Genomic DNA, 27,670 nt, shown 5'->3' with positions numbered 1-27,670 from the left:
TGATACATGGATTATAGAGTGGAAAATACTTTTAGTCAAAGTGAACGTTCATACCAAATGTGAAGAATGTGCCTCAAGGCGTTCTTGAGATATTGTGTTCATGAGAATGGGACATATGTAGTCACAGTGACCTTGAACTTTGGCCTCCAAGATTTAATCAGTTAATTTGTGAGTCCAATTGAACATTCATACCAAATGTGAAGCACGAGATCAGGACGGACAGACATACAGTACGTACAGACATGGCTATCGCCGACATGGAGGAATAAAAACAAAACATAACATCGTCTTGAAGATCCTCATCCACTTTTCCGGTTTCCAGCTGACAATAATACTAAACATAAGTAATTGTGAACAGAAACAGGCTGAAATGATCGATCTAAGGGCATCCACACATGGACATACTGCAGATGAATTTGTTTTTGTTTTTATTGGCGTTCGCTGTTGTTTTGAAGAAATGGTCTCCTCAGGATTGTGATCAGCAATACTATATCTGTCAACACAAAACACACTACTACTTTTTTTATTAGTTTCTCTTTACTCTTGAGGCTGATAACTCTTTCTGTTGTCTGGGACTTCATTAATCCATCAACAACACTAAACCATCTCATGTGTTGAGCGACTCCTAAATCTGGAGGTAATCTCTTATTAAATATTTAAGCTGTGAGACTTCCACTGAGCCAGTTTTCCTTCCTTCTTATCGAAGTGGATTTGTTTGAGACCTCATTTTTTGTAAAATTATCTACTAATCGATTGACTAATGGATGACCAAAGAGCTTTCTGTTTGGATTATAGTAAACCGAGATAATACCATGGTAAATTGGCCTATGCAAAAACCATGGTTCCTCACACCCAATTAGCATCATCAATTGTGTTGTACAAAACCATGGTAACATAGTTACCATACAGTATAATGCTAACATAGTTACCGTAAAGTGCCATGTTAAAGCATATTTCCAGAGTAATTTGAGGCTCCCGGTACACTTACTAAGTTCTTGATGCTTTGTTTTATGTGTAGAGACCCTATTCATACTACTGCAAAAGTGTAGTGCTATTTTGAGCATTAGTAGTGCTTAAAAACTGGCGGTTTGGAATGGTGGTTTAGCAAATGGGCCCCTAGTACTTGCACTGTTAGCCATTTGGGCTGTAAGTGCAAATGCCGGTCAAATTCGGTACTCCTTTGAACAGCGTAATCTAGCTCTCGAGGGGTGTTCGACCCGTTGTCATTGTGAAAAAGGTTCAAATTACTCCTAAACTACACTTTAAAACTGTAGTAGTACCACAGTTACTATGAAGTGCTATAGGTAAACCATGTAGTGCCACGGCTACTAACAAGTGCTATGGAGAGTAGTAGTACCATGGTTAGGAGCATACCCTGCTGAAAAAAAACAGCTAGAAACCAGCTTATGCTGGTAGCTGGTTTTAGCTGGTTTAAGCTGGTCTTTGCTGGTTTTCTTCCAGCTCTTGCTGGTCTTTGCTGGTGTAGCTGGTTAGGCCACCAGCTGGATATGCTGGCGTGACCATCTGAGGAAGCTGGTCATGCTGGTTTGACCAGCCTGTCATGTGGGATACAGCTGGTGCAAGATGGTCATGCTGGTGACCAGCCTGCCAAGCTTGACATTGTTGGTGTAAGATGGTCATGCTGGTTTGACCAACATAAGCTGGCACGGCCAGTTAAACCAGCAGTGTAGACCAGCAACACCAGCTAAAATGACCAGCTTGAGGTGGTACGACAAGCAAAACCAGCTGAATTACAATCGTTAGGTGGGTAAACCAGCTGAAGGTATGTTTTCGCAAGAGATTTGCTGGTCTAGCTGGTCAACCATCATAGGGTGGTCAAACAAGCTGGTCAACAAGCTGGTCAACCAGCAAACCACCTTTAGCTGGTCAGGCTGGTTTTTTCAGTAGGGTAGTAATCATAAGCACAATGATTTGCCATTGTACAACCATGTTTACTGTATAAAGACATAGGAAACAGTAGTGAATTTTTGTAAAGGTGGGAGTGATCTTCAAACACATGGTTTGGGTTGTTGACCATTCAACATTATCTGTGCTCTACAGTACGTGATGCGAGCCAACCTTGTCCATCAGTGTATGGCCTCCTCGTTCAAACTGCCCCTAAAGAGAGAGAGAGAAACGGAAAAGAAAAAAAAAAAACATGCAGAAGATTTAGAGAAATGAAACATACAGAAAGTGTACAAATATAAGATCTATACTATGAAAAAAGTGTGAATTTCATTATTCTTAATTCAGATGTGTTAAAAAGACCTCATCCTCTAATGAAGTTCCTGAGGATTGTTTGGTAGTTCAACACCTACTAACCTGCACTGCTGCTCTTGGTGTCCTCCTCTGACTGGTTGACCCTGCTGTGGAGGTTCTCCACGCCCCTCCAGACAGGAGCACTGGCCCCCGCAGATCGCCCATCCCCCCTCCTCCTCTTGGCCCGTCGTCTTTGCCTGGCCTCTGTCAGAGCGTAGTACTTGGCAAACTTGTTGACGAGGATAGGGATGGGCATGGTGATGAAGAGGACTCCTGTCATGGCGCACAGACTGGCAATCACCATAGCAGGCCACGATTCTGGATACATGTCTCCGTACCCCACGTTCGTCATGGTAACCACGGCCCACCAGAGAGCCAAGGGTACAGTTTGGAAATGTGTGAGGTCGTTGGTGATGTGCTCAGCACAGTACATCAGGATGGAGAACACAAGGAGGGCCACAAACAGGGCGATGCCCAGGAGGCAGAGGTCGCAGATGCTGGCCCGCAGCGCATGCCCCAGCGCCCGAACTGCCGTCACGCACCGCGCCATCTTGAAGATCCGCACGAGTCGGATGCAGCGAGCTGCACGAAGACATCCCAGGAAGAACAACGTGGTCCCGGACATCGTCCCGCGCCAACTCACCTCCATGAAGAAGGGCAGGATGGCCACAAAGTCAATGATGTTCAGGACGTTCAGGACGAACTTAAGCTTGTTTGGGCAGCAGATGACGCGAATCAAGAACTCAACGGTGAACCAGATATTGCAGACGATCTCCACTATCATTATAGAATTTGTTTGGTAATTGCTGACCTCATACTCTCCCTCACTGTATTCATATTCAACGTTTGAGAACATTGGCCCAAAGACTTCTGGGAACTCCGGATGGGTCCCAAGGCTGAAAGCAATTGTGGACACCAGGATGAAGAGCAATGAGAGGATGCCAATGATCTGTCAATGGAAAGAGCAAACACACAACATGTAGCACAAACTACAACGATAAACATCAGAAAAAAGGATTTCTGTGCAGGTTGTGAAAATGCAAACAATTGCCATAAAAAATAACTCTGGCATACCTAGTTTGTCACAGGTATTAAAAGCATTCAGTATAATGTACAGTTCTTCTTTCATTCATTTTCTAGTGGTTCTCCCAAATCCTGCAAAATCTGTACAGACGGTAATCTGAAATGTCATATCCCAAGAAGAAGAGCTCAAATAGCACACCAAAACAAGAGGGGGAGCAATTAGGCCTCTGGTTCTACCTAACTGTGTAATCCAGAGGTGAAAACAGGTGTTTCTTTCAACCAATTAGGCCTCTGGTTCTACCTAACTGTGTAATCCAGAGGTGAAGACAGGTGTTTCTTTCAACCAATTAGGCCTCTGGTTCTACCTAACTGTGTAACGGTAACCCAGGGGTGAAAACAGGTGTTTCTTTCAACCAATTAGGCACATCATGTAAAGACATCACTGAAGTCCTGCCTGTAAATGCTTTTCCAACCATGTGACCTAAACTATTAAAATAATGTTGTGATTATTTGGGGATATTATTGTTCTAGGCCATCATTGTACTGTACAATCCTGTTAATAGGGTGAAGCAGGTACTTAATACACAGCTGAACAAGAATACAATTTTCTCTGAAGAAAATAATCACTTAAGACACTTTTATCTTCATCGTCTAGCCTACAAATTGCAGAGACTATTTCCGGAAGAGTTGTGCAACTGCGGGGTGCGTTTCACAAAACCATAATTGCTAACCTGTTGGCAATGGGAAATTGCACTGTAACCAACAAAGTTGCTAACTTAGTTAGCAACTATGGTTTTGGGAAACGCACCCCAGGTAATTAATTATCCAAGTGAACATAAGGCAACTTATTGAGCAAAAAGATCAAGCACATACATGGACTACAGCAATGATCGATCAGAAAAGTAGCAATGAACGAACCATGGCTGGCACAGATGAATGGATATCATCAAAGAGGGCCCACATCTTTGATATCCAAACTCTACATGTCGGCATCCTCCCCGGTCCCCCCACCAGGGTGCTGTAGTCTGGGGGTCCCTCGTCTGGCTCAAACTGAGCCAGCGCCTCCTCTTCATCCTGATGCTGTTGGAAGTTTTTCCAGCAACACGGCTCCACGTCGGTTTCACTGACTCCCCAGAAGGAAAGCTCCTCTTCAAACGACTTACCGCACACATCTGCCGGGCAGTGCAGTTTCCCGGTGCGGTAGTAGTTTAAGATGGGGGCGAATGCTCCCGGGTCCCGGTCGAAGAAAAACTCAGAGGTCGGATGTTTCTGTGGGTCAGCACTGGTGTCAGAGGCTAGGTTGGCGAGGCGTGTGCCTGGGATGGACATGAGGGTGCTCTTGTAAGTTTCATGTCGCACGCCACCAACATTAATTACAACCCTCTCTGCTTCAGAGGCTGCAGGTCCAACTTGCATCAGTTGATTAGGTGGGCTGGTGGCGCTGGCCATTTTGTGGAATTAATATGAAGTCCTGGAGGCTGTTTAGTTTTATGACCTGTTTTTTAAAAATGGATATAAGTTAATTATGTCATCTGCTCTTTAAGATGAAACCAGTAACTTAGTTAGCCTATAAACTCTGATTAAAAAAGTAGAACATTATTCTTCACATAATCTACTGTATTTGCTGTAAAGGAGTTAAATGACTCAAAATGTCCTACTTTGTATATAACACCCAGCACTAGCCCTCATGGCTATTTGAACAAACTCCCTTTCTTCCGATGCTTCAGTAAGCCATCACTCTGTTATATTCTCTGTTATAAGCTTCATACAACGTAATTCAAATAATGCACTTGTCACCCTCAACTTTCAAAAAGTTTGCTAGTCACTGAAGAAAGACTTAAGGTATAATGAACATTCTGAAAATTAAAGGAACTGCAGTCGCACAGTGCAGGCTACTCGGAAGGTACATCTAAGAAAATTATTATTTTATTATAACAGCAATATCATGCGCTTTTTAGCTCAGAGTACGGTAATCAGCCCGGCCCAAAACAAATTAGTGAATTCTCCTGATTATCACTCCGTTAATGATCAAGTCAATGAGGAGCAGGATAGCAGTGGAGGACTCTCCTGTTGCTGTATCAGCAGATGAGAAGGGCCTCAGCGCGCCACTGACGTGACTGCCTAGGATCACAGGTTGGTGAAGGAGGATGCTCGTGGCCAGCTAGTTAAAGGAGAATTCCGGTGTGGTTTTGACCTAAAGTGTGTTGAAACATGATACCGAGTGTGAACGTATGTCTCATAGCTCACCTCGGCTTGTCCCCTGCACTCAGAAATCTGGCGCTAGTTAGCCAATGCTACCAACAGTTTTTCGTTGGGGGTGCCTCGGGCATCGGCCTAGCCATGCAAATAAATCACTGTTTTACACAATTTACGAGGCTCAAAGTAGCTCCATACTTCAACACACTTTAGGTCAAAACCACACCGGATTTCTCCTTTAATGAGCACAGTGATTAGGGGTGTTAACCGGTAGCCGTTTAACCAGTGGTTGACCGAATCAACGTTGACCGGTTAAAATTTTCTGCCGCCGTTTAAAAAAAAATATATATATTTTTAAAGCTCCCGAATGCCAGCCAGCGTCTGTTATTACATTGCGCACACACGTGTTATTGGTGTTGTATTGTATGGGGCGATATGATCACTCAATATCAAACTTCACTGCTTGTTAGTGGCTGCGTGTTGACTATGGCGTGATGATAATTGTAACAATGTAATATGCCTACTTGTGTTTTATTATTCATCTGTACTTAAATGGCATGATGACAGGAACTTATTGCAAAGGATTTTGTGCAGCACGATACAGAGGCTGTTGGCAATCGGTACGTTTTTTTACGAAGACGTTGGTTAATATACTTTCCTGTAACACCACCAAATGTAGCATTCTCTGTTTGTGACTTTGTAACGTGAGCTTTTTATAGCCCGAGCTCGGTGCTGCGTTGCATGGAAGGTCGACGTTGTGCGTAATGTGTGCCTGTGCGTGGGTGCGCAGGGAAAGCAATTATTTTTCTCCCCAAAACAATACCCTTATTCCTCCACAAGTAGTGGACAATGATTGGGGAAAATGTATAATACAAAGGGCACAAACTAACATTGTGTGACGGGAGCCTAACCATTCTAAAATGGGGGGATAACTTGTTTCACGGGCAGAGAAAGACGCGTGACAGGACACGGGTATCATAAATGTTATAGAATTTTTGGTGACCGACTTTAACCGGTTAATGAGGCTCAGTGGCCGGTTAAGATTTTTTTTAAATTTCGCCTTCCCTAACAGTGATTCTATGCTTTTGTGAGAAAGCACGCCATTTATGAAAACAAAAATTTCCCTGGCAGACCTTTACAAAATTTGACCGCTCTGCAAATCATCATAAATAATACTAACACCAAACACACCTGGCTTTCACTCAAGCACACCAGTGTGTGTGACCATGGCAGTTGCAGAATCACTGTCTCCACACACTGTCGGCTAATGCACTAAGCTGGACATCTCCGTTTTTTTAACACTATGATGTCCACACGAAATGTAACTTCTGTTTATAAAATAGCAAAGTGCTTAGGGTAATCTATGGCCATGCCCATTTCCCTTGTGAGTTAAATGGTTTCATGCTGACGACAGATCGATCATTAGGGGCGAGCCAAAGGGGTGGCCGGGGTGGCACTGGACCCCCTAAAATCTGATTGGACCCCTAGGTACCACCCCAGATAATTGACATGTATGGAGTCAAAATAGGGTCTTTAATATTGAGAGCTTGTGAAAAGATGTTTACATGTGTAATAAAGTTTTGCAGCTGTGCAAAAGGAGTTCTGCATGTGAAAAGAAATTGCGTACCTGTAGAAATATTTTGTACATGTGTGAGAAAATGATGTACCTGTAGAAATATTACGTACTTGTGTGAAAGAAATGTGTATCTGTAGAAATATTACGTACTTGTGTGAAAGAAATGTGTATCTGTAGAAATGTTTTGTACATATGTGGGGGGAAAATGCAGATCTGTAAAAATATTAGCACCAAAATCTAGGTGGTCGGTGGGGAACGCTGATTGGTTGGCAGTAAGCAATGTGTTGATTGGCTCTTCAGAAAGGCAGTAAAATTAGGGTCAAAAGTCCGTAAGCTTGTATCTCAGTTTCACACTCGTACTTTCAGTGTTGCGCAGGAAAGCATCGCGTAGGAGATTCACACACGTACAAAGTATTTGTGCAGGTACATATTTTTTCCACACATGTACAATATAATTTTACAGATCCGCATTTCCCCCCCACAAATGTGGCAATAATTTTGTTCATTTTACACTGGGGGGATTTTGAAGTTTTTCTACAGTAAATGTATTCCCTACGGCCTACATGTCATTTTGCATCGGACTTTTCAACACATTCTGAAACTACACTCTCTCCTCTTTCCAATGACACCCCACTTGTGAAATTCTATGGTTGAAAATGCCCTTTTTGCCCCTCTGAAAATACAGTATATATTTTGTGAAATTGCAGAATTTCAACACTTGAACAGGGACAGATATCCCATGAAGGATTTTGCAAGGGATCTTTCACCACATTCTGAAACTACACTTCCTCCCCTTTCCAATGACACCCCACTTGTGAAATTCTATGGTTGAAAATTGCATATTTAGCCCCTCTGAAAATATTATATGTATTTGTGAAATTGCAGAATTTCAATACTTGAACAGGGACAGATAGCCCATGAAGGATTTTGCAAGGGATGTTTCACCACATTCTGAAACTACACCTCCTCCCCTTTCCAATGACACCCCACTTGTGAAATTCTATGGTGGAAAATGCCCTTTTTTGCCCCTCTGAAAATACAATATATATTTTGTGAAATTGCAGATTTTCAGCACTACAACAGCGACTGATGTCCCATGAAGGATTTTGCAAGGGATATTTCACCACATTCTATATCTACACTTTCTCCCCTTTCCAATGACACCCCACTTGTGAAATTCTATGGTGGGAAATTGGATATTTTGCCCCTCTGAAAATACAGTATATATTTGTGGAAATTGCAGATTTACAGCACTAGAACAGCGACTGATGTCCCATGAAGGATTTTGCAAGGGATCTTTCACCACATTCTGAAACTACACTTCCATCCCTTTCCAATGACACCCCACCCCACACCCATTGCAGAATTTCAGCACTTGAACAGCTACACACATCCCATAATGTCCTTTGCATCGGCTGTTTCAACACATTCCGAAACTACACTCGCTCTTATTTCCAATGACAACCCCCCATGTGAAACCCCCATCGCATAAAATGGCTTTGTTTTCGATTAGAACTCCCATTGCCTATTTCTCTCATTGCAGTTTTTATACACTAAAATTGGTCCCTATTGGTCAAGACTGATTTGTTGCAAACAATTCCACCGTATATGAATAGTTGAGTGTGTCCTCTTCCAATGACTTCCTTCATGAGCAATTCCATCCAAGAAAATAGGCTTTTTTAATTTCAAAATCCTCAAGCTATTATTCTGATTGTGGCTTTCAACACTACATTTTCTCCCCATCATTTTCTCCCCATTTTCTCCCCATCACACCATCATCGTCATTTGGCACATTTTGGTTATTTTGGGGGCCAAGCAGTGAAGCTGCGAAGCATCATTACTGTTTCTACCTTTTCTTATTGGGGGCCAGTAGCAAAGCCCAATTGTATATTTACGCTTTCCTATTATTCGGGACCAAGCAGTGTAGGCACCCATTGTGTTTGTACATTTTTCTTTTATTGGGGGCCAAGCATCAAAGCTGCAAGGCACCCACTGTGTGGTTATATGTTTTCCCATCCTGGTCTTTTTACCACTGTGGGGGCGCTATAATCACAGGATGTAGGCTCATATATCAGTAATGCTTTTGCGTACCGAAACAAAACTTGGTATATGGACTTAAGACCCCATCCCGAGGACACACAATATATTTGGTGACCTTGGACCACTAGGAGGTACTAAAGTTACAGGAAATGAGCTCATATCTTGGCAATGCTTTCTCGTACCGAAACCAGACTTGGGTCATGGATTCGCCACACAATAATGTTGGTGATGTTTGGTCACTAGGGATAGATTAGATTAGATTGGACTCAACTTTATTGTCATTGTGCAGAGTACAAAGTCAACTAAATTCAGACACTGCTCTTGCTTGCTTGCCTGCCGGTTCACACTTCACCCCTCACTCTCAGTGCAACATGCACCTCCACCATCAAAGGCTGATGCACCCCTCCCCCACAACATGTTCATGAACAATGCGACTACACTAACGCTGTTCACAAGCCACCAGTCTACAGCCACCAAATACCCCTCATCCCCCCATCCCCCCTCCTCTGGACAAGGGGAAGAGTGCTGTGAGTATCATGTTCCTTGACTTCTCCAGTGCTTTTAACACCATCCAACCCCTCAGACTGGGTGAAAAACTCCTGCAGATGATTGTGGATGCTCATCTGGTATCCTGGATTGCAGACTACCTGATAGAGCGGCCACAATTCGTCAGACTGAAGAACTGCCTCTCCGACACCCTCTTTATGTTTCGGACTGGGAACGAGCTGGCCGTAACACTTACCATTGCCTATTGCAGTCCCCTTGTCTGGATTCCTGGCCCGTGCAGCCTAGCTACCCAGTACTTGAGATATGACAATTCCTAATCCCTATGGACAATACATGCCCTACATTGGACTATTTGAATTTCCTGACACTAAATAGGATTCATGCATACATCGTACTGGTTATGTAACCATTTTACCTCTTTGTAACATACCTCAGGTTGTTGTGTTCTATTCTGTACACCTAACTAACCTATTAATTTATTATGTATACAGTACAGACCTTACTGCCCTGTAACTGACCCTAGGCAGATAGGTCAGGCCCTTGGGTCTTGTATCCACTCAAGGTTTCTTGCTATATGTATCTCCAATTGTGGAGATACATATAGGTGTGAAAAGTGGCCTGAAGTGAATAAGTGGCCAGAGTAGAATAAGTGTGCAAAGTTTGAGCATTTTACTATGTACATTTGTATGTGCTGCCATGGACTCCCATGGCACTAGAAAGAAGCATAATAACAAATCCTACTAGCCCTATAGGGTCCCTACGCAGTTTCAATGCTTGCCCCCCAATGAGACATGGTAGAAACACTAATGGCCCCAAAAATGACAGAAATGTGGCAAATGACTTTTAAGTGATAGTGACCAAATGTAGTGCTGAAAATGTATAATCAGAAAAATAGGCCAAAATAAATTTCCCATGACAAATGGGAAGACTAGACCAAATCTAGTGCTGAAAATAATACATTTCTCAAATACATTTTATTTTCAAGGGCCATTTTTAACGATAGAATTTCATATAGGGGGTGTCATTGGAAAGAGGAGAGGGTGTAGTTTCAGAATGTGGTGAAACATCCCTTGCAAAATCCTTCCTGAGATGAGTATGGCTGTTCAAGTGCTGAAATTCATCAATTTCACAAATACATACTATATATTCAAAGGGCAAATAAGGGCATTTTCCACCATAGAATTTCACAAGTGGGGTGTCATTGGAAAGGGGAGGAAGTGTAGTTTCAGAATGTGGTGAAACATCCCTTGCAAAATCCTTCATGGGATGAGCGTTGCTGTTCAAGTGCTGAAATTCTGCAATTTCACAAATACATATATTTTCAGAGGGGCTAAATATGCAATTTTCCACCATAGAATTTCACAAGTGGGGTGTCATTGGAAAGGGGAGGAGGTGTAGTTTCAGAATGTGGTGAAATATCCCTTGCAAAATCCTTCATGGGCTATCTGTCCCTGTTCAAGTGCTGAAATTCTGCAATTTCACAAAATATATACTGTATTTTCAGAGGGGCAAAAAAGGGCATTTTCAACCATAGAATTTCACAAGTGGGGTGTCATTGGAAAGGGGAGGAGGTGTACTTTCAGAATGTGGTGAAACATCCCTTGCAAAATCCTTCAAGGGCTATCTGTCCCTGTTCAAGTGCTGAAATTCTGCAATTTCACAAATACATATTATATTTTCAGAGGGGCTAAATATCCAATTTACCACCATAGAATTTCACAAGTGGGATGTCATTGGAAAGGGGAGGAAGTGTAGATATAGAATGTGGTGAAATATCCCTTGCAAAATCCTTCATGGGACATCAGTCGCTGTTCTAGTGCTGAAAATCTGCAATTTCCACAAATATATACTGTATTTTCAGAGGGGCAAAAAAGGGCATTTTCAACCATAGAATTTCACAAGTGGGGTGTCATTGGAAAGGTGAGGAAGTGTAGTTTCAGAATGTGGTGAAACATCCCTTGCAAAATCCTTCATGGGATGAGCGTTGCTGTTCAAGTGCTGAAATTCTGCAATTTCACAAATACATATATTTTCAGAGGGGCTAAATATGCAATTTTCCACCATAGAATTTCACAAGTGGGGTGTCATTGGAAAGGGGAGGAGGTGTAGTTTCAGAATGTGGTGAAAGATCCCTTGCAAAATCCTTCATGGGCTATCTGTCCCTTTTCAAGTGCTGAAATTCTGCAATTTCACAAAATATATACTGTATTTTCAGAGGGGCAAAAAAGGGCATTTTCAACCATAGAATTTCACAAGTGGGGTGTCATTGGAAAGGGGAGGAGGTGTACTTTCAGAATGTGGTGAAACATCCCTTGCAAAATCCTTCAAGGGCTATCTGTCCCTGTTCAAGTGCTGAAATTCTGCAATTTCACAAATACATATTATATTTTCAGAGGGGCTAAATATCCAATTTACCACCATAGAATTTCACAAGTGGGATGTCATTGGAAAGGGGAGGAAGTGTAGATATAGAATGTGGTGAAATATCCCTTGCAAAGTCCTTCATGGAATATCTGTCCCTGTTCAAGTGCTGAAATTCTGCAATTTCACAAAATATATATTGTATTTTCAGAGGGGCAAAAAAGGGCATTTTCCACCATAGAATTTCACAAGTGGGGTGTCATTGGAAAGGGGAGGAGGTGTAGTTTCAGAATGTGGTGAAACATCCCTTGCAAAATCCTTCATGGGATATCTGTCCCTGTTCAAGTGCTGAAATTCTGCAATTTCACAAATACATATTATATTTTCAGAGGGGCTAAATATGCAATTTTCAACCATAAAATTTCACAAGTGGGGTGTCATTGGAAAGGGGAGGAAGTGTAGTTTCAGAATGTGGTGAAAGATCCCTTGCAAAATCCTTCATGGGATATCTGTCCCTGTTCAAGTGCTGAAATTCTGCAATTTCACAAAATATATACTGTATTTTCAGAGGGGCAAAAAAGGGCATTTTCAACCATAGAATTTCACAAGTGGGGTGTCATTGGAAAGGGGAGGAGGTGTAGATATAGAATGTGGTGAAATATCCCTTGCAAAATCCTTCATGGGACATCAGTCGCTGTTCTAGTGCTGAAAATCTGCAATTTCCACAAATATATACTGTATTTTCAGAGGGGCAAAAAAGGGCATTTTCAACCATAGAATTTCACAAGTGGGGTGTCATTGAAAAGGTTAGGAAGTGTACTTTCAGAATGTGGTGAAAGATCCCTTGCAAAGTCCTTCATGGAATATCTGTCCCTGTTCAAGTGCTGAAATTCTGCAATTTCACAAAATATATATTGTATTTTCAGAGGGGCAAAAAAGGGCATTTTCCACCATAGAATTTCACAAGTGGGGTGTCATTGGAAAGGGGAGGAGGTGTAGTTTCAGAATGTGGTGAAAGATCCCTTGCAAAATCCTTCATGGGCTATCTGTCCCTGTTCAAGTGCTGAAATTCTGCAATTTCACAAAATATATACTGTATTTTCAGAGGGGCAAAAAAGGGCATTTTCAACCATAGAATTTCACAAGTGGGGTGTCATTGGAAAGGGGAGGAGGTGTACTTTCAGAATGTGGTGAAACATCCCTTGCAAAATCCTTCAAGGGCTATCTGTCCCTGTTCAAGTGCTGAAATTCTGCAATTTCACAAATACATATTATATTTTCAGAGGGGCTAAATATCCAATTTACCACCATAGAATTTCACAAGTGGGATGTCATTGGAAAGGGGAGGAAGTGTAGATATAGAATGTGGTGAAATATCCCTTGCAAAATCCTTCATGGGACATCAGTCGCTGTTCTAGTGCTGAAAATCTGCAATTTCCACAAATATATACTGTATTTTCAGAGGGGCAAAAAAGGGCATTTTCAACCATAGAATTTCACAAGTGGGGTGTCATTGGAAAGGTGAGGAAGTGTAGTTTCAGAATGTGGTGAAAGATCCCTTGCAAAGTCCTTCATGGAATATCTGTCCCTGTTCAAGTGCTGAAATTCTGCAATTTCACAAAATATATATTGTATTTTCAGAGGGGCAAAAAAGGGCATTTTCAACCATAGAATTTCACAAGTGGGGTGTCATTGAAAAGGTTAGGAAGTGTAGTTTCAGAATGTGGTGAAAGATCCCTTGCAAAGTCCTTCATGGAATATCTGTCCCTGTTCAAGTGCTGAAATTCTGCAATTTCACAAAATATATATTGTATTTTCAGAGGGGCAAAAAAGGGCATTTTCCACCATAGAATTTCACAAGTGGGGTGTCATTGGAAAGGGGAGGAGGTGTAGTTTCAGAATGTGGTGAAAGATCCCTTGCAAAATCCTTCATGGGCTATCTGTCCCTTTTCAAGTGCTGAAATTCTGCAATTTCACAAAATATATACTGTATTTTCAGAGGGGCAAAAAAGGGCATTTTCAACCATAGAATTTCACAAGTGGGGTGTCATTGGAAAGGGGAGGAGGTGTACTTTCAGAATGTGGTGAAACATCCCTTGCAAAATCCTTCAAGGGCTATCTGTCCCTGTTCAAGTGCTGAAATTCTGCAATTTCACAAATACATATTATATTTTCAGAGGGGCTAAATATCCAATTTACCACCATAGAATTTCACAAGTGGGATGTCATTGGAAAGGGGAGGAAGTGTAGATATAGAATGTGGTGAAATATCCCTTGCAAAATCCTTCATGGGACATCAGTCGCTGTTCTAGTGCTGAAAATCTGCAATTTCCACAAATATATACTGTATTTTCAGAGGGGCAAAAAAGGGCATTTTCAACCATAGAATTTCACAAGTGGGGTGTCATTGGAAAGGTGAGGAAGTGTAGTTTCAGAATGTGGTGAAAGATCCCTTGCAAAGTCCTTCATGGAATATCTGTCCCTGTTCAAGTGCTGAAATTCTGCAATTTCACAAAATATATATTGTATTTTCAGAGGGGCAAAAAAGGGCATTTTCCACCATAGAATTTCACAAGTGGGGTGTCATTGGAAAGGGGAGGAGGTGTAGTTTCAGAATGTGGTGAAACATCCCTTGCAAAATCCTTCATGGGATATCTGTCCCTGTTCAAGTGCTGAAATTCTGCAATTTCACAAATACATATTATATTTTCAGAGGGGCTAAATATGCAATTTTCAACCATAAAATTTCACAAGTGGGGTGTCATTGGAAAGGGGAGGAAGTGTAGTTTCAGAATGTGGTGAAAGATCCCTTGCAAAATCCTTCATGGGATATCTGTCCCTGTTCAAGTGCTGAAATTCTGCAATTTCACAAAATATATACTGTATTTTCAGAGGGGCAAAAAAGGGCATTTTCAACCATAGAATTTCACAAGTGGGGTGTCATTGGAAAGGGGAGGAGGTGTAGATATAGAATGTGGTGAAATATCCCTTGCAAAATCCTTCATGGGACATCAGTCGCTGTTCTAGTGCTGAAAATCTGCAATTTCCACAAATATATACTGTATTTTCAGAGGGGCAAAAAAGGGCATTTTCAACCATAGAATTTCACAAGTGGGGTGTCATTGAAAAGGTTAGGAAGTGTACTTTCAGAATGTGGTGAAAGATCCCTTGCAAAGTCCTTCATGGAATATCTGTCCCTGTTCAAGTGCTGAAATTCTGCAATTTCACAAAATATATATTGTATTTTCAGAGGGGCAAAAAAGGGCATTTTCCACCATAGAATTTCACAAGTGGGGTGTCATTGGAAAGGGGAGGAGGTGTAGTTTCAGAATGTGGTGAAAGATCCCTTGCAAAATCCTTCATGGGCTATCTGTCCCTGTTCAAGTGCTGAAATTCTGCAATTTCACAAAATATATACTGTATTTTCAGAGGGGCAAAAAAGGGCATTTTCAACCATAGAATTTCACAAGTGGGGTGTCATTGGAAAGGGGAGGAGGTGTACTTTCAGAATGTGGTGAAACATCCCTTGCAAAATCCTTCAAGGGCTATCTGTCCCTGTTCAAGTGCTGAAATTCTGCAATTTCACAAATACATATTATATTTTCAGAGGGGCTAAATATCCAATTTACCACCATAGAATTTCACAAGTGGGATGTCATTGGAAAGGGGAGGAAGTGTAGATATAGAATGTGGTGAAATATCCCTTGCAAAATCCTTCATGGGACATCAGTCGCTGTTCTAGTGCTGAAAATCTGCAATTTCCACAAATATATACTGTATTTTCAGAGGGGCAAAAAAGGGCATTTTCAACCATAGAATTTCACAAGTGGGGTGTCATTGGAAAGGTGAGGAAGTGTAGTTTCAGAATGTGGTGAAAGATCCCTTGCAAAGTCCTTCATGGAATATCTGTCCCTGTTCAAGTGCTGAAATTCTGCAATTTCACAAAATATATATTGTATTTTCAGAGGGGCAAAAAAGGGCATTTTCCACCATAGAATTTCACAAGTGGGGTGTCATTGGAAAGGGGAGGAGGTGTAGTTTCAGAATGTGGTGAAACATCCCTTGCAAAATCCTTCATGGGATATCTGTCCCTGTTCAAGTGCTGAAATTCTGCAATTTCACAAATACATATTATATTTTCAGAGGGGCTAAATATGCAATTTTCAACCATAAAATTTCACAAGTGGGGTGTCATTGGAAAGGGGAGGAAGTGTAGTTTCAGAATGTGGTGAAATATCCCTTGCAAAATCCTTCATGGGACATCAGTCGCTGTTCTAGTGCTGAAAATCTGCAATTTCCACAAATATATACTGTATTTTCAGAGGGGCAAAAAAGGGCATTTTCAACCATAGAATTTCACAAGTGGGGTGTCATTGAAAAGGTTAGGAAGTGTAGTTTCAGAATGTGGTGAAAGATCCCTTGCAAAGTCCTTCATGGAATATCTGTCCCTGTTCAAGTGCTGAAATTCTGCAATTTCACAAAATATATATTGTATTTTCAGAAGGGCAAAAAAGGGCATTTTCCACCATAGAATTTCACAAGTGGGGTGTCATTGGAAAGGGGAGGAGGTGTAGTTTCAGAATGTGGTGAAAGATCCCTTGCAAAATCCTTCATGGGCTATCTGTCCCTGTTCAAGTGCTGAAATTCTGCAATTTCACAAAATATATACTGTATTTTCAGAGGGGCAAAAAAGGGCATTTTCAACCATAGAATTTCACAAGTGGGGTGTCATTGGAAAGGGGAGGAGGTGTACTTTCAGAATGTGGTGAAACATCCCTTGCAAAATCCTTCAAGGGCTATCTGTCCCTGTTCAAGTGCTGAAATTCTGCAATTTCACAAATACATATTATATTTTCAGAGGGGCTAAATATCCAATTTACCACCATAGAATTTCACAAGTGGGATGTCATTGGAAAGGGGAGGAAGTGTAGATATAGAATGTGGTGAAATATCCCTTGCAAAATCCTTCATGGGACATCAGTCGCTGTTCTAGTGCTGAAAATCTGCAATTTCCACAAATATATACTGTATTTTCAGAGGGGCAAAAAAGGGCATTTTCAACCATAGAATTTCACAAGTGGGGTGTCATTGGAAAGGTGAGGAAGTGTAGTTTCAGAATGTGGTGAAAGATCCCTTGCAAAGTCCTTCATGGAATATCTGTCCCTGTTCAAGTGCTGAAATTCTGCAATTTCACAAAATATATACTGTATTTTCAGAGGGGCAAAAAAGGGCATTTTCAACCATAGAATTTCACAAGTGGGGTGTCATTGGAAAGGGGAGGAGGTGTACTTTCAGAATGTGGTGAAACATCCCTTGCAAAATCCTTCAAGGGCTATCTGTCCCTGTTCAAGTGCTGAAATTCTGCAATTTCACAAATACATATTATATTTTCAGAGGGGCTAAATATCCAATTTACCACCATAGAATTTCACAAGTGGGATGTCATTGGAAAGGGGAGGAAGTGTAGATATAGAATGTGGTGAAATATCCCTTGCAAAATCCTTCATGGGACATCAGTCGCTGTTCTAGTGCTGAAAATCTGCAATTTCCACAAATATATACTGTATTTTCAGAGGGGCAAAAAAGGGCATTTTCAACCATAGAATTTCACAAGTGGGGTGTCATTGGAAAGGTGAGGAAGTGTAGTTTCAGAATGTGGTGAAAGATCCCTTGCAAAGTCCTTCATGGAATATCTGTCCCTGTTCAAGTGCTGAAATTCTGCAATTTCACAAAATATATATTGTATTTTCAGAGGGGCAAAAAAGGGCATTTTCCACCATAGAATTTCACAAGTGGGGTGTCATTGGAAAGGGGAGGAGGTGTAGTTTCAGAATGTGGTGAAACATCCCTTGCAAAATCCTTCATGGGATATCTGTCCCTGTTCAAGTGCTGAAATTCTGCAATTTCACAAATACATATTATATTTTCAGAGGGGCTAAATATGCAATTTTCAACCATAAAATTTCACAAGTGGGGTGTCATTGGAAAGGGGAGGAAGTGTAGTTTCAGAATGTGGTGAAAGATCCCTTGCAAAATCCTTCATGGGATATCTGTCCCTGTTCAAGTGCTGAAATTCTGCAATTTCACAAAATATATACTGTATTTTCAGAGGGGCAAAAAAGGGCATTTTCAACCATAGAATTTCACAAGTGGGGTGTCATTGGAAAGGGGAGGAGGTGTAGATATAGAATGTGGTGAAATATCCCTTGCAAAATCCTTCATGGGACATCAGTCGCTGTTCTAGTGCTGAAAATCTGCAATTTCCACAAATATATACTGTATTTTCAGAGGGGCAAAAAAGGGCATTTTCAACCATAGAATTTCACAAGTGGGGTGTCATTGAAAAGGTTAGGAAGTGTACTTTCAGAATGTGGTGAAAGATCCCTTGCAAAGTCCTTCATGGAATATCTGTCCCTGTTCAAGTGCTGAAATTCTGCAATTTCACAAAATATATATTGTATTTTCAGAGGGGCAAAAAAGGGCATTTTCCACCATAGAATTTCACAAGTGGGGTGTCATTGGAAAGGGGAGGAGGTGTAGTTTCAGAATGTGGTGAAAGATCCCTTGCAAAATCCTTCATGGGCTATCTGTCCCTGTTCAAGTGCTGAAATTCTGCAATTTCACAAAATATATACTGTATTTTCAGAGGGGCAAAAAAGGGCATTTTCAACCATAGAATTTCACAAGTGGGGTGTCATTGGAAAGGGGAGGAGGTGTACTTTCAGAATGTGGTGAAACATCCCTTGCAAAATCCTTCAAGGGCTATCTGTCCCTGTTCAAGTGCTGAAATTCTGCAATTTCACAAATACATATTATATTTTCAGAGGGGCTAAATATCCAATTTACCACCATAGAATTTCACAAGTGGGATGTCATTGGAAAGGGGAGGAAGTGTAGATATAGAATGTGGTGAAATATCCCTTGCAAAATCCTTCATGGGACATCAGTCGCTGTTCTAGTGCTGAAAATCTGCAATTTCCACAAATATATACTGTATTTTCAGAGGGGCAAAAAAGGGCATTTTCAACCATAGAATTTCACAAGTGGGGTGTCATTGGAAAGGTGAGGAAGTGTAGTTTCAGAATGTGGTGAAAGATCCCTTGCAAAGTCCTTCATGGAATATCTGTCCCTGTTCAAGTGCTGAAATTCTGCAATTTCACAAAATATATATTGTATTTTCAGAGGGGCAAAAAAGGGCATTTTCCACCATAGAATTTCACAAGTGGGGTGTCATTGGAAAGGGGAGGAGGTGTAGTTTCAGAATGTGGTGAAACATCCCTTGCAAAATCCTTCATGGGATATCTGTCCCTGTTCAAGTGCTGAAATTCTGCAATTTCACAAATACATATTATATTTTCAGAGGGGCTAAATATGCAATTTTCAACCATAAAATTTCACAAGTGGGGTGTCATTGGAAAGGGGAGGAAGTGTAGTTTCAGAATGTGGTGAAATATCCCTTGCAAAATCCTTCATGGGACATCAGTCGCTGTTCTAGTGCTGAAAATCTGCAATTTCCACAAATATATACTGTATTTTCAGAGGGGCAAAAAAGGGCATTTTCAACCATAGAATTTCACAAGTGGGGTGTCATTGAAAAGGTTAGGAAGTGTAGTTTCAGAATGTGGTGAAAGATCCCTTGCAAAGTCCTTCATGGAATATCTGTCCCTGTTCAAGTGCTGAAATTCTGCAATTTCACAAAATATATATTGTATTTTCAGAAGGGCAAAAAAGGGCATTTTCCACCATAGAATTTCACAAGTGGGGTGTCATTGGAAAGGGGAGGAGGTGTAGTTTCAGAATGTGGTGAAAGATCCCTTGCAAAATCCTTCATGGGCTATCTGTCCCTGTTCAAGTGCTGAAATTCTGCAATTTCACAAAATATATACTGTATTTTCAGAGGGGCAAAAAAGGGCATTTTCAACCATAGAATTTCACAAGTGGGGTGTCATTGGAAAGGGGAGGAGGTGTACTTTCAGAATGTGGTGAAACATCCCTTGCAAAATCCTTCAAGGGCTATCTGTCCCTGTTCAAGTGCTGAAATTCTGCAATTTCACAAATACATATTATATTTTCAGAGGGGCTAAATATCCAATTTACCACCATAGAATTTCACAAGTGGGATGTCATTGGAAAGGGGAGGAAGTGTAGATATAGAATGTGGTGAAATATCCCTTGCAAAATCCTTCATGGGACATCAGTCGCTGTTCTAGTGCTGAAAATCTGCAATTTCCACAAATATATACTGTATTTTCAGAGGGGCAAAAAAGGGCATTTTCAACCATAGAATTTCACAAGTGGGGTGTCATTGGAAAGGTGAGGAAGTGTAGTTTCAGAATGTGGTGAAAGATCCCTTGCAAAGTCCTTCATGGAATATCTGTCCCTGTTCAAGTGCTGAAATTCTGCAATTTCACAAAATATATACTGTATTTTCAGAGGGGCAAAAAAGGGCATTTTCAACCATAGAATTTCACAAGTGGGGTGTCATTGGAAAGGGGAGGAGGTGTACTTTCAGAATGTGGTGAAACATCCCTTGCAAAATCCTTCAAGGGCTATCTGTCCCTGTTCAAGTGCTGAAATTCTGCAATTTCACAAATACATATTATATTTTCAGAGGGGCTAAATATCCAATTTACCACCATAGAATTTCACAAGTGGGATGTCATTGGAAAGGGGAGGAAGTGTAGATATAGAATGTGGTGAAATATCCCTTGCAAAATCCTTCATGGGACATCAGTCGCTGTTCTAGTGCTGAAAATCTGCAATTTCCACAAATATATACTGTATTTTCAGAGGGGCAAAAAAGGGCATTTTCAACCATAGAATTTCACAAGTGGGGTGTCATTGGAAAGGTGAGGAAGTGTAGTTTCAGAATGTGGTGAAAGATCCCTTGCAAAGTCCTTCATGGAATATCTGTCCCTGTTCAAGTGCTGAAATTCTGCAATTTCACAAAATATATATTGTATTTTCAGAGGGGCAAAAAAGGGCATTTTCCACCATAGAATTTCACAAGTGGGGTGTCATTGGAAAGGGGAGGAGGTGTAGTTTCAGAATGTGGTGAAACATCCCTTGCAAAATCCTTCATGGGATATCTGTCCCTGTTCAAGTGCTGAAATTCTGCAATTTCACAAATACATATTATATTTTCAGAGGGGCTAAATATGCAATTTTCAACCATAAAATTTCACAAGTGGGGTGTCATTGGAAAGGGGAGGAAGTGTAGTTTCAGAATGTGGTGAAAGATCCCTTGCAAAATCCTTCATGGGATATCTGTCCCTGTTCAAGTGCTGAAATTCTGCAATTTCACAAAATATATACTGTATTTTCAGAGGGGCAAAAAAGGGCATTTTCAACCATAGAATTTCACAAGTGGGGTGTCATTGGAAAGGGGAGGAGGTGTAGATATAGAATGTGGTGAAATATCCCTTGCAAAATCCTTCATGGGACATCAGTCGCTGTTCTAGTGCTGAAAATCTGCAATTTCCACAAATATATACTGTATTTTCAGAGGGGCAAAAAAGGGCATTTTCAACCATAGAATTTCACAAGTGGGGTGTCATTGAAAAGGTTAGGAAGTGTAGTTTCAGAATGTGGTGAAACATCCCTTGCAAAATCCTTCATGGGATATCTGTCCCTGTTCAAGTGCTGAAATTCTGCAATTTCACAAATACATATTATATTTTCAGAGGGGCTAAATATGCAATTTTCAACCATAAAATTTCACAAGTGGGGTGTCATTGGAAAGGGGAGGAAGTGTAGTTTCAGAATGTGGTGAAAGATCCCTTGCAAAATCCTTCATGGGATATCTGTCCCTGTTCAAGTGCTGAAATTCTGCAATTTCACAAAATATATACTGTATTTTCAGAGGGGCAAAAAAGGGCATTTTCAACCATAGAATTTCACAAGTGGGGTGTCATTGGAAAGGGGAGGAAGTGTAGTTTCAGAATGTGGTGAAAGATCCCTTGCAAAGTCCTTCATGGAATATCTGTCCCTGTTCAAGTGCTGAAATTCTGCAATTTCACAAAATATATACTGTATTTTCAGAGGGGCAAAAAAGGGCATTTTCAACCATAGAATTTCACAAGTGGGGTGTCATTGGAAAGGGGAGGAGGTGTAGATATAGAATGTGGTGAAATATCCCTTGCAAAATCCTTCATGGGACATCAGTCGCTGTTCTAGTGCTGAAAATCTGCAATTTCCACAAATATATACTGTATTTTCAGAGGGGCAAAAAAGGGCATTTTCAACCATAGAATTTCACAAGTGGGGTGTCATTGGAAAGGTGAGGAAGTGTAGTTTCAGAATGTGGTGAAAGATCCCTTGCAAAGTCCTTCATGGAATATCTGTCCCTGTTCAAGTGCTGAAATTCTGCAATTTCACAAAATATATATTGTATTTTCAGAGGGGCAAAAAAGGGCATTTTCCACCATAGAATTTCACAAGTGGGGTGTCATTGGAAAGGGGAGGAGGTGTAGTTTCAGAATGTGGTGAAACATCCCTTGCAAAATCCTTCATGGGATATCTGTCCCTGTTCAAGTGCTGAAATTCTGCAATTTCACAAATACATATTATATTTTCAGAGGGGCTAAATATGCAATTTTCAACCATAGAATTTCACAAGTGGGGTGTCATTGGAAAGGGGAGGAAGTGTAGTTTCAGAATGTGGTGAAAGATCCCTTGCAAAATCCTTCATGGGATATCTGTCCCTGTTCAAGTGCTGAAATTCTGCAATTTCACAAAATATATACTGTATTTTCAGAGGGGCAAAAAAGGGCATTTTCAACCATAGAATTTCACAAGTGGGGTGTCATTGGAAAGGGGAGGAGGTGTACTTTCAGAATGTGGTGAAACATCCCTTGCAAAATCCTTCATGGGCTATCTGTCCCTGTTCAAGTGCTGAAATTCTGCAATTTCACAAATACATATTATATTTTCAGAGGGGCTAAATATCCAATTTACCACCATAGAATTTCACAAGTGGGATGTCATTGGAAAGGGGAGGAAGTGTAGATATAGAATGTGGTGAAATATCCCTTGCAAAATCCTTCATGGGACATCAGTCGCTGTTCTAGTGCTGAAAATCTGCAATTTCCACAAATATATACTGTATTTTCAGAGGGGCAAAAAAGGGCATTTTCAACCATAGAATTTCACAAGTGGGGTGTCATTGGAAAGGTGAGGAAGTGTAGTTTCAGAATGTGGTGAAAGATCCCTTGCAAAGTCCTTCATGGAATATCTGTCCCTGTTCAAGTGCTGAAATTCTGCAATTTCACAAAATATATATTGTATTTTCAGAGGGGCATAAAAGGGCATTTTCCACCATAGAATTTCACAAGTGGGGTGTCATTGGAAAGGGGAGGAGGTGTAGTTTCAGAATGTGGTGAAACATCCCTTGCAAAATCCTTCATGGGATATCTGTCCCTGTTCAAGTGCTGAAATTCTGCAATTTCACAAATACATATTATATTTTCAGAGGGGCTAAATATGCAATTTTCAACCATAGAATTTCACAAGTGGGGTGTCATTGGAAAGGGGAGGAAGTGTAGTTTCAGAATGTGGTGAAAGATCCCTTGCAAAATCCTTCATGGGATATCTGTCCCTGTTCAAGTGTTGAAATTCTGCAATTTCACAAAATATATACTGTATTTTCAGAGGGGCAAAAAAGGGCATTTTCAACCATAGAATTTCACAAGTGGGGTGTCATTGGAAAGAGGAGAGAGTGTAGTTTCAGAATGTGTTGAAAAGTCCGATGCAAAATGACATGTAGGCCGTAGGGAATACATTTACTGTAGAAAAACTTCAAAATCTGCTACCCCCCCCCCCCCCCCCCAGTGTAAAATGAACAAAATTATTTAATAGAAAAAAACATAACCCAACATGTATCAAAAGATCCAGCACAGAAAATAAAGAAAAAACTACATAATCTGCCACCCTCTACATAACCCCCCCCCCCCCCTCTAAATTACCAAATGATTTAATAGAACACAAAAGGCAACATTTCTCAAAACATTCGGCAGTGGAGTCAACAGAAAAAAGATATATGTTCATCTGCAACAGGCACATGCCTGTGTTATCGCGGATTTGCGGTCAACGCTGGCCCCTTGTGGACGAGGTAGAAAATTGCATTATTTAAGGTGGAACGGAAACTTAACTCCCCCGCGATCTGAAAGTGGTCTTCCCCCGCGGAAACGAAAGTGGTGCCAAGTTCAGCCTCGTAGTTTCGGGTTGGCTCTGTTCAACGCATTTTTTGGACTGGATCTCTAAATGGACGATCCAAAAGGAGCCATCTCCAAATGGGAATAGCTTATTTTGCAGATGACAAAAAGAAAGGGGACATTTTGCGAGTTTATAAAGTACTAGTGTGAACCGAACGTCTGTTCTCCGAAACTCAATTTTCGGAGTGCAGTCGCAAAAAGGGGAACGCATTGTGCATGATTGTGTTGTTGGACCTCCACTGCATTCAGGATTTGTATCGGTTTTCTACGACGGAGTATTAGGGCCACACATGAAGAAAAAAATATTTTTGCCATGGCGAGATTAAACTCGACATGTTGACTTTAAAGTCGCCATGTCGACATTAAACTCGACATTTCGAGAATAAAGTTGAGATGTCATGTCGACTTTAATCTCGACGTGTCGACTTTAAAGTCGCCATGTCGACATTAAACTCGACATTTCGAGAATAAAGTTGAAATATCATCTCGACGTGTCGACATTAAAGTCGACATGCTGACATTAAACTCGCAGTTTAAACATAGCATACAAAGTTTAAGCTAGCCTACACTAACACACAATACGTTACATGAATAATGGGCTTCAAATCAAATAGGTGTTATTTCAGATAGATTGCTAGATTGCAGATATTCAGATAGATTGCGTCTTGTCTGTTAACTATTCATTGCCGTCATCGTGAAGTGCTGTATCTCGCGGTTGGAAATACTATGCACTATGCCGTTTAGGCTATATAGCTAGAATAATACATGTATCCAATGATATAATGTTTCTATACAAAATGCTATTTCACTCTGTTTTACGTGGGTAAGGCCACCACACATTCAAATAACTGCCCTTCATGAACCACAGGCCGTCACTCTCCATAGGTTAACTAATTTCTCTAAAACTGCTTTTCCATGTCTCACCTGCAATAAACATAGGAGGCTATAAACACAGGTATAGCTTAAGCATATACTATTTTGATCCCGTGAGGGAATATGTGTGCATGTATACTTTATTTATGCACTATGTGTGCATATGTGCGCATGTAGGCTACTAGTAGGGAGTAGTAGTAGTAGTGGGTGGTCGGGAGGACAGCTTCATTCGTCCCTAGACATTCAGCAATAGGCTGTTTTGCATCCATTACAAACAAGCAATGTGAAATTCTAGGATTGGGGAGAGCGCCTAGTATGCCTAGTCTAGTGCAGTGTTTCCCAAAGTCTGGGTCGCGACCCACGGGTGGGTCGCAGGAGATATTATTTGGGTCGGCCTAACTGATACCATTTGTCATTTGATACCAGGAAAGCTAACAGTTTTCTATTAGGATGTAGTTTGTTAACTACCACAGTCACGGTTTTGTCATAAAAGCTCATGAAACTGGCGCATGAAACTGGGGGACGAACGCATCGCAGAGGGGGTGCCAGAGCATGGATATCTACCTCTCAAAATGAAACCTGTGGGGCGCCTGCCATGTACCTTGCAGTTGCAAACTACAAGGGACATGCATCCGCCTATTTGCACTAACATTAACAGATACCAGCTCCTCAACTTTTCTTCTACCGATTAAAATCTAGTGACCGTGCTGTCAACTAAAGCAGACATCCATAGACCGGACATAAGGCCATTCAATTTGCATGTAGATAGTTTCGATTGTAGATGCAATCTTTAACATTAAGCAACCTCCTCACATTCTTATTTCTGATTTAAAATGCACAACAGTGCATTATATTAGGTTACAATTGAAATGGACATTTTAAACACTATTCCTCTCGTTTTCTACCTCGCTAACTCCAAAGTAAAGGCACATTCTTCCGGCTATTGCGCAAAAGCCTCTTGTTCTGATATAACGACTATACAATATAATATAATACAACAATACAATATAACGACTTGAGTTATTTGCTGTTTAGATCGGAATTGACGTCCACAGTGTTATGGACCCATTTGTCTGCAACGCAATGTAGCCTACAACATTTTTTTTAGAAATACAGGAACAGCTTACTATGCTAACGAATGACGACTGCGCAACATGCGAGAATTACCCCAAACTCTCGGATGCGCATTACAATCTTTTCAGTAGTCATTTCCAACTTTTCACGCTGATGGTGCTCAAAATGCGACACAACCGTGTTCAAAGCAGGATCTATCTATCTAGATCCTATAGCAATGTATGGTTGGGGAAGGCATAGAAAAGTTGGAGAACCTGTGGCCTAAAACAATATTGGTGGTTGCAGGGTAGATTTTAAGTGAAATGGGTCGCGATGGTCTGTCATTTTTAAAAAGTGGGTCCCCAGAAAAAAAGTTTGGGAAACACTGGTCTAGTGCATAGGCCTAAGCATTAAGTTGAACCTTTAGATGAAAAACACTTTTTAATAATAGGCCTACAATAAATAAATAAACCGCTAATGACGTTTAGGCTATTTTGACCATCGCACGCCTGTAACTCCGTGATAAGGACCTACAGGAAAGTATTTGGCTGAGCAACGGAGGTTAATGTTTTATGTTTTGTTCACATGATATAGGCCTATGTCTTATCATTGTTGCAGTCGAAAACTGGAATGTTTAATTCGTCCTCCCTTTCAATCGTCCCGAGCGGTCGTTCTCTCTCCAAACTAACTTCTCAAAATGTTGAGATTAAAGTCGACATGATATTTCAACTTTATTCTCGAAATGTCGAGTTTAATGTCGACATGGCGACTTTAAAGTCGATACATTGAGATTAAAGTCGACATTACATTTCAACTTTATTCTCGAAATGTCGAGTTTAATGTCGACATGGCGAGTTTAATCTCGTCATGGCAAAAATATTTTTTCCTTCATGTGTGGCCCTAATACTCCGTCGTAGTTTTCAATTTCGTCGCATGCTCTGCAAAATTGTTGAACAGATCAACATTAATGGATGATATGCCTTACCTTCTTATGATTTAAAATCACACTGTCCAGACACGACGGATCTGTTCGAGCCAATTCACATGTGCAGTTAATATGGTTTCCAGGCAGTACCTGCTTCCTTGCCAATATTGCCAAACGTTGGAGATCAAACATATGCTACAAGATTAGCAAGACTCACACTCTAACAGCAGTCACCGATTTAGTCAATGCCAGCTACCCCCTATAACTTTTACTTAGGCTTCTTCATTAACTTAGTCTCAAGTCAAACATCTAAAATATTTTATAAAGGCTATTTAGCTTACATATATTTTCACCTTACTTCCTTTCCCCACAGAATGAAATATTTGCGAAATGTTTGCGCCCAGATGTTTTGGATCAACCGCATTTGCTTAGCCCTATTCACACAGTGCCAGTCCCTCGACCCCTCCCTCGTCCATAAGCCAGACCCCCTTTTGGTCTATTGATACTGGAGGTTAGCTTTTTACTAACATGGTAGCCTACAATCCATCGTTCAACTAACCACCATCTAAGTTAAGACTGTTTCCGAAAACCGTCAGTAGGCCTAAGCCTAGATAATGGACCAGTTAGGCTACATATTTATACATG

At 40.9% G+C, this 27,670-nt stretch overlaps 2 protein-coding genes across 4 annotated transcripts in view; one reads left to right on the top strand and one right to left on the bottom strand.

Annotated features, from left to right (window-relative positions):
* LOC143122910 (voltage-gated potassium channel KCNC4-like) overlaps positions 1-27,670 on the top strand; it is a 157,099-nt gene that overhangs the window by 16,070 nt on the left and 113,359 nt on the right. The gene's annotated exons all lie outside the window — the stretch shown is intronic.
* On the bottom strand, positions 387-27,403 carry LOC143122909 (voltage-gated potassium channel KCNC4-like). 3 transcript variants are annotated; one of them, XM_076283909.1, is made up of 5 exons: positions 27,086-27,360; positions 4,201-4,777; positions 2,323-3,208; positions 2,080-2,118; positions 387-493 (listed from the first exon to the last, which is right to left on the bottom strand). In XM_076283909.1, the coding sequence occupies exons 2-4, from the start codon at positions 4,729-4,731 to the stop codon at positions 2,108-2,110; spliced, it is 1,428 nt and encodes a 475-aa protein (XP_076140024.1). In that variant the 5' UTR covers positions 4,732-4,777; positions 27,086-27,360; the 3' UTR covers positions 387-493; positions 2,080-2,107. The 3 variants fall into 3 exon arrangements, with proteins under 3 accessions (XP_076140024.1, XP_076140023.1, XP_076140022.1); XM_076283908.1 differs by lacking the exon at positions 27,086-27,360 and adding an exon at positions 27,367-27,403 and having other exon boundaries at positions 387-2,118; XM_076283907.1 differs by having other exon boundaries at positions 387-2,118.

The sequence above is a fragment of the Alosa pseudoharengus genome, unplaced genomic scaffold (genome assembly GCF_046254945.1).
Source record: "Alosa pseudoharengus isolate Yale_2024_CS ecotype anadromous, Long Island Sound unplaced genomic scaffold, YU_APseudo_1.1 YU_APseudo_1.1_scf_14, whole genome shotgun sequence".
Classification (NCBI taxonomy): Eukaryota; Metazoa; Chordata; class Actinopteri; order Clupeiformes; family Clupeidae; genus Alosa; species Alosa pseudoharengus.
This window is presented reverse-complemented; position numbering and strand designations above follow the sequence as displayed.

What these genes read in the sequence shown, in the direction of transcription:
- LOC143122909 (XM_076283908.1), bottom strand. Translation starts at nt 4,731, where the DNA reads ATGGCCAGCGCCACCAGCCCACCTAATCAACTGATGCAAGTTGGACCT. An exon ending in ATTCATCTGTGCCAGCCATG is followed by an intron (nt 3,209 to 4,200) that starts GTTCGTTCATTG and finishes TTCCATTGACAG; the next exon opens with ATCATTGGCATCCTCTCATT.